Source organism: Thermothielavioides terrestris, chromosome 3 (genome assembly GCF_000226115.1).
Source record: "Thermothielavioides terrestris NRRL 8126 chromosome 3, complete sequence".
NCBI lineage: Eukaryota > Fungi > Ascomycota > Sordariomycetes > Sordariales > Chaetomiaceae > Thermothielavioides > Thermothielavioides terrestris.
This window is the reverse complement of record NC_016459.1, coordinates 348,763-357,948: the sequence shown is the minus strand read 5'-3', so window position 1 is coordinate 357,948 and position 9,186 is coordinate 348,763. Positions and strand designations below refer to the sequence as shown.

The following is a 9,186-nucleotide window of genomic DNA, read 5'->3' as shown; positions in this document are numbered from 1 at the left end:
CCATCATCAATCTACATCTTGTTATTCTACGTATCTACAGCACTTCTCCGCATTAAAAACCTACGAAGTCAAGAAGTATATAGCGCATTGCCCATTATACTATCTCAATGCTATAGATCGACAAAAGCCGATTGGCAAGTATTAGCCAATTTAGCTGAGCAATATACTTCTAATACGTATAATCGCGATCGATTTCATTGTAAGCCTCTTAAACACGTTATTAAAAGGCTTACCTTAGCAACTAGAAGGTTACAATAGCTTCGATATAATAATGACTATATCCTACAAGAGTAGTAAATAGACCTTTCTATTGCTAGGTAATAGCAAATACTCTATAAAGGATTAGGGCTACGTTCTTATACGCTAGTTGCTTCTATTAGACTAGGGTATACCATTAGCTATTATTTCCAATTACGATCGTAAGTTTATATTGGACCTCTAGACCAATATATAGGAGTACTAGAGCACTAAGCTATTGATAACCACTATATACTATCCGTAGGCAGATAGCTTAGCAAAGTATAAGAATTAGACTATAGAAATCGCTTTACAATTCTATACCTTTGAATTCCTAACTGGCAATTAGGTCGACATTATCCCTCTATTATAATAGAACTTTAACAACGTCTATTCGGCTCCTATCCGTTCAACGCCTTATAAGTAGTTGTACAGTTTTAAACTATAAGAACTACTCGATATACTTATAGCTAATCTAGGCGCGGCTACTCTAGTAGACCTACCTACACTGTGAGAGGATCTACGTTGTAAAGTATAGTTAGCAATGGATTTCGCAACTATACGAGCTAAGCGCTACTATAATAGCCGTCACCGGCAAATCGAATTCGATATCGATAACAAGGTTTACCTTCGGCTCTATTATAGCTACTACCTGCCTAGCAACCTACTTTAGAAGTTATTACAATAGTGTACTAGGCTATTCCCTATTAAGCGCTATATTAGCTACCTAGCTTATAAACTCGATCTTCTAAGCTATATAGGAATCTACCTAGTCATCTCTATAGAGTATCTCTTACCTACGCTATTAGAAGAAGATCTATATAGCTATATTAAACCGGAGGCAGGCTTAGTCGAAGATTCTTAAGTATCCGATTAGTCCAAGGATTACGAATTTAGCGATAACTACAAGGTAGAGCGTATTCTCAAGTGCTTGGTTATAGGTATATAGATTAAGTATCTAATCTAGTGGAAGAACCTAGGCGCCTACTACAACGCCTAGAAATCGCTATACAAAATACGGTATACGCCTAAGGTTGTAGAAGAATATTGGAAACGCCTAAGCATCGACTTGCCTATAGGCGCAATATAGAAGAAAGAGGAAGCCGAAGCCCTAGCTAAGCGCTTATATAGTTGGCCCTAGAAGAATATAAAGGCTATAGATAAGGCTATAGACAAGGCTATAGACAAAGTCGTAGACAAGGCTACAGAGAAGGCTATAGACGCTATAGCACCCGCTAAGCATTTACATAGCTACCCCTAGAACATAGCGCTAGCTATACTACAGCTTCTAGCGACTATAGGTAAGGCTCTATAGCTAGAAGCACCTACAGTAGGTCTATCGACGAGGACCTCCTTATAGGAGGCGTCTATACTAGCCGGCCTATCGATAAAGACCTCTTTACGAGAGGTGCCTATACTAGCTACTCTATTGACGAGGAACTCCTTATAGGAGGTGCCTACACCGGTAGCCCCGATTGAGTATATAATAGCGCTATAGCTTATAGTGCTATAACCTATAACGCCTAGGAAGACACCTATGCCAGTTTAGCACATTGTAGAGCCGCCTTCGCCAGTACGTTCAACCATTGTAGTGGCCGGTCTAGCCCTGAATCTATAGCGTAGTATATACACTAGCAAGGAGGATACGTAGAAGGATTAAATTACCGAATCGGGAAGGAGGATCAATACGAGGATCAACGTAGTAAAGGCACTGCTATATTTTTTCTTACGGCCTAGCACTTGATATCGGATACTCCTATATATATAAATAGATAATGACCCTATCTAGGTTAGGCTCTAGGTTAGGGTTGCTCTATATAGGGTTTGCCCTACATGGCCTATGCGCCCTACACACATTGCCAAGAATATCTTGGCAATGGTGGGAGCCTCCCCACTTGGAATCTAGGATCACACTTACCATCAATCTTCCTGCATACTGCATTTTGCGTGCCACCGCATCATTGAGGTCTGGAGGAGCAAGTCACTATGGTCAGTCACCAATCACAAACAAAATGCTCGAGGTGATGAAGGCACACTCACCCCTGAAGATGAACCACGGTAACGACAGAATAACCAAGTCCGTTGTCATGTTCAGTGCGGCATCAACGTAGTAGAACTTTGGCTGATCAAAGCAGGTGCCGTCGACCGTCTTGTCCCAATAAAAATTGAGGGGCCGACATTGGAGAAACAAGGCGATGGTGAAGGCGCTTTCCGAAGTCACAACCCACGCGGCGAGGCAGAACAGGGCCTTCCGCCACGTGTGGTCCGCGGGCAAGACCCGGAGGAAGAACAGGAGGAGGGACAACTTGACGACGCCCAGAGATGACGGGTACAGAACCTGCGAGGTGAAGCCGCACTGCCAGGGGGGAGGGGCGGGATGGACAGGCGGTTAGCATTCAGTGGCATGCTGATCAGCTTTTGTATGCATGAGACCGACCTTTTGCATCTGCACCTCGGTGTCTTGAGGGACTTCCCAGATGTGCACCCCAAGGCCGTAGCGGATCGCTGTGCCCGTCAGTCTCGACATTACTTGCCGTGTCCCGCAAGGCCTAGGTGGCTTACCAAAAACCGTCGCCACGATGAGTCCGGTATAGAGCACCAAGCCAATGGCGATGGTGATGTCGTCCCACCCGATCCTGGCAAACCGGTACCGGGAGTAGAAGCGCAAGACGACCGCGCACAAGGCTAAGGGCCCAAACGAACCCATGAACCCATACAGAGTCGGCGCCCGTGTCCCGCTCGGCAGACTTTGTGAGTCGCCAGTGGTCTGCCTGGCGGCCAAGACAGCCCATTCGAGCAGCGCCATCTTAAAGAATTGAGGTGGTCCAAGGCTGATGATGATGGTGGAATAGTCCTACTGAGGGACAAGACGACGGCAAGAGACGCCGGATCAAGTCACATCGCAAGACAGGCCAGGGCGGTCTCTTGGGCTTATCAGTTTTTCGAGCATCTCTCATCGATGAAGTAGCTGCCATGAGGTTTTGCGGGGAGGTTTTCTGAGGGGAGAATTTCTGCAACTCGTCTGGAACGGAAGACGCTCAGGCGCGCTTGGACACACTCGCCAACCGCACATGTCACGGCAGCATTGACGGGCCCCTGAGAAAATGTTGCCGCCGGCAGCAAGCCGTGTGCCTGGGCCCTCGAAGGCTTTCCATCTGACCAATCAGTAGCCCTCCAGCCTGCTCGGTTAACTCGCGTCTTTATGAACTTGCCGGCACCAGCGTTCCTCCCCGGATTTTCAACGCATGGCCAGAACTCATCTTGAGCCAACTAAGTCTTGGCCATCCCGTCAGCTGGAGGCACTTTCTAACTACACTCAGAAGCCACGCAATCCACCACATTCGACATTTCTTCAGCCTATCTTGGATTTGGGGATACCTCTGAATAACCCCGAATTCCCTTTCCCACGGCCTCTGAAGCAGATCGCCCAGTTCATAGAGCCCTTGCTTGGATTGCGGGCGCCTTCAACCGTCAACCTCAAACACAGCTTCGGATGTTCAAATATCCCCGGATGCGAGCAAGCCAATTCTGGTCACTCCTTGCGGAGGCTGCTGCTGCAGCGCCTTGACAGTTGTTGGTACGGTAACGGCACCCATGACACACTCTCGGGCGGCTCGGGCGGGGTTCAAAGAAGCGGAAAGCTCTTGGCCAACGTGACCGAGATACGCCGAGTGGAGCGAAGGCATAAGGTAGGGAAAAGAGAAAAAAAAAGGAGAAAAGAAAGGAGAAAAGAAAAGAAGGTAAGGAGAAGAAAGAAAGAAAAGACAAAGAATCGCAGCCTTCTGGATTATTGTGTGGTGCAGAGGTGAGGGCGTCCTGGGATACTCAGGGTTCGTCTTGGCGTTCCCGGGAAACAGCTCCTCCAAACCAGTTTCAGCAGCTCGGTCCGTGACGGAGGAGGAGGAGTTAAATAATTCGGCGTGCCGGCCCCCAAATGGCTGCCTTGTGTATACGCTACATAGGGCGAACCTTGAGCCCCGGAATCCATACACTACCCTACCACAGTAGTATACACTACTCGTCGGGGCTCCAACCTCCTTTGGTAGTCGGTGCCGGCGTGTTTGGAGCCCCAACAAGTCCGGTTCCCTCGTGGCATCAGGGTTGTTCCTTTTGAGAGGCACTGTGGAATTGGAACAGGATGCTCAACAATTCCGAACCGGACACTGCACAGTAGGTAGGTACTAGGCAAGGCAAGTCGCATTCTGAGCTCTATCAGGCCTTTCCAAGCGTCTTGGCGTCTCATGCGCGGTAATGAGAGGGTGGTGAGGGCGGCGAGGAAGTCGGGCGTCCAAGACAGTTAACAGTTAATGGGAAACGAAGACGTGGTGATTACGCTGTACTAAAGTAGCATCTCAGTAGTTAAGCCACGGAGAGCGGGAAAATTTGAAGCCGGCAAGCTCACGGTGGTTTCCCCGGCTGCGACTCCCGCGAGCGGACGGCGTGGCGGGATGATAGGAGGTGGTGTTCATGCTTGCGCTACAAAGTACACTACACTGCGGAAATTGCATACGATTTGATACATGATGCCGCCGTAGCTAACGTCAGCTCACAAGCCCGACTCCATCTGCCCGTTCAGGTTGAATATCAAGGTAGTATAGTGCTTGACCTTGGCCTGTGGGATTCCAGACACGCGGGAGAGCCACGGAAGGTGGGGGAGTTCCTGTCAGTTCTGTCCCCTCCCCCCGGAAGGGTTGCATCTCGCTTGCCGCTGGAAGACCCTTTTCAGGCTGGCTCGCTCTCGGAATGCCATGGACCCCTGCTGTTCCAAGCAGAACCTTACACGTTGTGGTTCCACGCTCTACACTACATTTGGATGCGTCTCCGGCCAACATGCCGCGCCAATAGTACTGTAATTCCGTACATACCTCCTTCTTCCCGGCTCGGGCTATTGCGTTGCCGGGTAAACAATGGCACGTCTTCCGGGTCCGCGCCGCAGGTGCTGATGTTTAATTGTCCGCCGTCGCCGTGCAGGTCCGCGGCGCCATGAAGACGCGGAGATCGTTCCGGACTCTGAGCATCTTTGACGTCTAATGAGCAGCTACCCAGCAAGCCGCGGTAAAAATGTTGTTTTCCGCTGGCGTGGCTGCGTTGCTCGCCCTGGCGGTCCCCGTGCGGTCGTCCGGCTCCAGCGCGTTTCCTGCACCGGGCGATGCGAGCTATGAGTACGTGGGTATGTCGCGCGCAGCATTGCTCCAAGGAACCTAACCATTGCTGGGATTTCCAGCTGACAATGACGACCTCAGTGGTCGGAGGTGGTACGGCCGGCCTAGCCATCGCCGTGCGGCTGGCGGCGTCGGGTAAATCCGTTGCCGTGGTCGAGGCCGGCGGCTGGGCGACCGAGATGGGCAACATAACGACGGTTCCTGGCTACGCCTTCTCCGACCCGGTGCTTGCGCCCGTCGAGGACTTTCCGCCGGTCCCGCTGCTGGACTGGGAGCTGCTGTCCCAGCCGCAGACGGGTGCAAACAACCGTTCGATACACTATGCCGCCGGCAAGACTCTGGGAGGCTCGTCATCCATCAACACCATGGCCTACCATCGCCCCACCAAGCAGACGCACCAGCGTTGGGCCGACGTCGCCGGCCACGAGAGCTACACGTGGGACAACATGCTGCAGTTCTTTGAGAAATCGACGACGCTCACGCCTCCCGACTGGCAGAAGCGTGCCACACCCAATGCCACCTTCACCTTTGACCCGACCGTCTTCTGCCTCAGCGGCAAGTCCTCGTCCTGTGGGCCTCTCCAAGTGTCGTACTCCAACTGGGTGGATCCGACCAACACCTGGTTTGCCGTGGCCCTCAACGCCGTCGGGCTGGGCTCCAACTCCACTGGCTTCAACAGCGGCTACCTCTCCGGCGGCGCGTACACGACCGAGACCGTCGACCCGAGCACGGCCACCAGGTCGTCGTCTCAGACAAGCTACCTGGACTGGGGCCTGCGAAACACGCAGATCAAGGTCTACAACGGAACCCTGGCGTCCAAGGTTCTGTTCACGTCCGGGAAGGCAACGGGCGTGTCCGTATCGACCAACGGGACGGCCTACACGTTGACGGCGACTCGCGAGGTCATCCTCTCGGCTGGGACCTTCCACTCGCCGCAGCTCCTCATGCTGTCCGGCATCGGGCCCCGAGCCCTCCTCAGCTCGCTGGGCATCCCGGTCATCTCGGACCTGCCGGGCGTGGGCCAGAACCTCCAGGACCCCATCTTCTTCTCGGTCCAGAACGGCGTCACGACCCCGTCGCTCGCCAGCGAGTTGGCCAATCCCAACCAGGCAGCCGCTATCCTCGCCGAGTACGTCAGCAACAAAACGGGCCCGTACAGCTCCCCCGGCGGCTACATCGCCTTCGAGAAGCTCCCCGCGGCATCGCGCGCCAACTTCTCGGCCCGCACCAGTGCCCTGCTCGCGGCGCTGCCCTCGGACGCGCCCGAGATCGAGTACCTGGCGGGCAGCTTCGCGGGCACGGGCGACGGGGTGACGACGATCGGCGACCTGAGCGCGGCGATCCTGCACCCCTTCTCGCGCGGCTCCGTGACGATCCGCAGCGCCAACATCTCGGACCCGCCCGTGATCGACATGGGCTGGCTGACCGACGCGGCCGACGCCGAGGTCGCCGTCGCCGCGTTCAAGCGCGTCCGCCAGGCCTGGAGCTCGCCCCTGCTGGACGACTGGAAGGTCGGGCCCGAGGTCAAGCCCGGCGTGTCGGTGCAGACGGACGCGCAGATCCTCGACTACGTGCGCGAGAACGCCATCCCCATCTGGCATGCCTGCGCGACCAATGCGATGGGGACCAACGCGAGTGCCGGCGCCGTCGTCGATTGGCGCGCCAAGGTGTTTGGCGTGGACGGACTGCGCGTGGTGGACGCCTCGGCGCTGCCCTTTGCGCTGCCGGGCCATCCCCAGGCGACCATCTACGCTTTTGCCGAGAAGATTGCGGCGTCCATCCTGGCGGGCAACTGAAAAAGCTGGACGTGGGACCGGACTCCGATGGATTGGGCGAGGAATGGAATCGTAGTAGGCATGTACGGAGTATGTAATTCGGTAGTACCATTGAAGTAATAAGAGCCCATGTACGCCTATGCGAGCTACCTTTTGACTTTTTCGGTGTGTTCTTCCTTACCTTTCCCCCTTGCTGCTATCTCTCTTCTTCCTGTGGCTCCATTTCATCGGACATCAATATTTTTGACCTTGACGGTACCCTTGGTTTGCGCAACCTTGGTAACGTTGCGCCATAGCGTAGCCGCCTGAACGTGAAGAGGTGGCCAAACAGCTTGCCAGTGTCCTATGCAATTGCCCTAACTCGCCTAATTAGGATTCGATAATGTCAACTGCTTGGCGATTCTGGACGACGAAGGCAACATCCAGGCTGGAGCTGCGGAAGTATTCAGTCAAGAAAACGAAACCGCGGTGACAAAGATCGCTTGTTCAGGTAAAGCAAGAAAAACACGGCGAAAGCATATGGGTCGATGAGGGTTTACGTCGCAAAGGGAGCAATGCAAGGAGACTGTTGAATGAGGTTTTTTTCCATGCTAGGGGAGAATCCAGATACACACAGGTGTTTGAACGCTACCTAGCTGATGGCCGAGAACACTATCACTCTTTCGCCTTCAACTAATCCCCGCAAGAACCCTCGTCTCATGGTCGCATGTGAAGAGGAGTGGAGAGCTCACAGGAGGAAGACTCCTCAGACAAGTTACCAAAAAGCGATCAAGCAACTTTTGCTCTTCACATTGGGGGCTGTTGAGCCTGTCGTCTCTTTGGCCTCTGTCTGTCCAGACGGAAGGTGGCAGAGCTATTGAGCTAAAACTGCAGCTGTATGTATGTACATGGATGCAGGTAACGGAATTGCGGAATTGGGCCCCCCTGGTGTACTTCCATCACGAGGAGCGTCTGAGCTACACAGACCTGTTGAAGAATACAGGTGAAATTCTGATCGTCGCCCTAACAATTGGGGCGCCCCTCCTCTTTTAGCGCTGGCACTCGGGTCGACGGTCTCGGTCGTGTAAGCGCCGCCGGAGAGATAGCCGCTAAATCCAGTAGAGTTGGAACCTGTTGAGGGGACTCTCCTCCCTCCTATCGAATCACTTTGGAATCCTCTGCCCTGAGGGACATAGTATTCTACCCGCTAGTTTTTCTAGCCGCCATTCCTATTTTATTTGGGGTAAGGTAGGCGTGTTTGTAGAGGTTTTGCACCGCTTTAGTCCAGGAACTCTTGCCGCGACCTACTGTGTAAGTTCAGTCCATGCTAACAACTGCCGACAAGGTTGAATCTTGCAGCAAACTGCGGCCGCAAACTGCAACCGCTTCGGCATCATGACCCGCAGCTGTGGGCTGCAGCCTGCACCTGCCCCATGTTCCGCCCGCTGCAGTTCCACAATCAATCATTGGTCCCAATCGTTTTTCAAACACGCGCCACGCTTTGTTTCAACCGCCCTGCGTTGGTTACCCCCTTGCGTTTGCCTGCCTAGGGGTCGCTGCACGAGCCGCACAAGCGCGCCAAGTCGTCGGGTTGGGTCGCTGCCTGGTTGGGCTCGCAGCGGCTCCATGTCACGTTCTCCGGTTCGAAGGAACCCGTCATTGTTGGTCGCTCGTCGCTGGTCGTGGTTGGCGTCACGCCATGCCATAACAATGCGAACCGCCCGCCATGGATCAGGTGGGCTGGTGAGCAGGCCGGTGGCCCAACAAGAGCATTTCGCTGCTGCGTCCAAATCCAATGCCCGATGCTGGATCACCATCTCATCCGACTTTGACTGGCCGCGACTCGCGCAACGGCATCACGGCCACATGGCTGTGGAGGCCTCGCCCCATCTCATCGCCCTTTGTCCTCGCCACGGCGCTGCTCCAGGAGGTGCTCCATTGCTTCATTCCCCAGCCCTATAAAGCGTTCCGTTCCACTCCCGCCAGCTATCGGTCAAAGGGGTAGACGTCAACGGTACTGCACTCCACACTTT

The 9,186-nt window shown here is 53.8% G+C and overlaps 2 protein-coding genes across 2 annotated transcripts; one reads left to right on the top strand and one right to left on the bottom strand.

The window, feature by feature from the left end:
* Window positions 1–2,227: 2,227 nt before the first annotated feature.
* On the bottom strand, window positions 2,228–3,043 carry THITE_2129386 (uncharacterized protein; the record flags this gene model as incomplete). Its single annotated transcript, XM_003653777.1, has 3 exons — window positions 2,228–2,593; window positions 2,675–2,742; window positions 2,800–3,043. 3 exons carry the CDS (start codon window positions 3,041–3,043, stop codon window positions 2,228–2,230), a joined length of 678 nt encoding a protein of 225 aa, XP_003653825.1.
* A 2,255-nt stretch (window positions 3,044–5,298) lies between these two features.
* Window positions 5,299–7,195, top strand: THITE_2144836 (uncharacterized protein; the record flags this gene model as incomplete). The annotated part of the gene is made up of 2 exons (XM_003653776.1): window positions 5,299–5,407; window positions 5,481–7,195. The coding sequence occupies 2 exons, from the start codon at window positions 5,299–5,301 to the stop codon at window positions 7,193–7,195; spliced, it is 1,824 nt and encodes a 607-aa protein (XP_003653824.1).
* Between the last annotated feature and the right edge of the window lie 1,991 nt (window positions 7,196–9,186).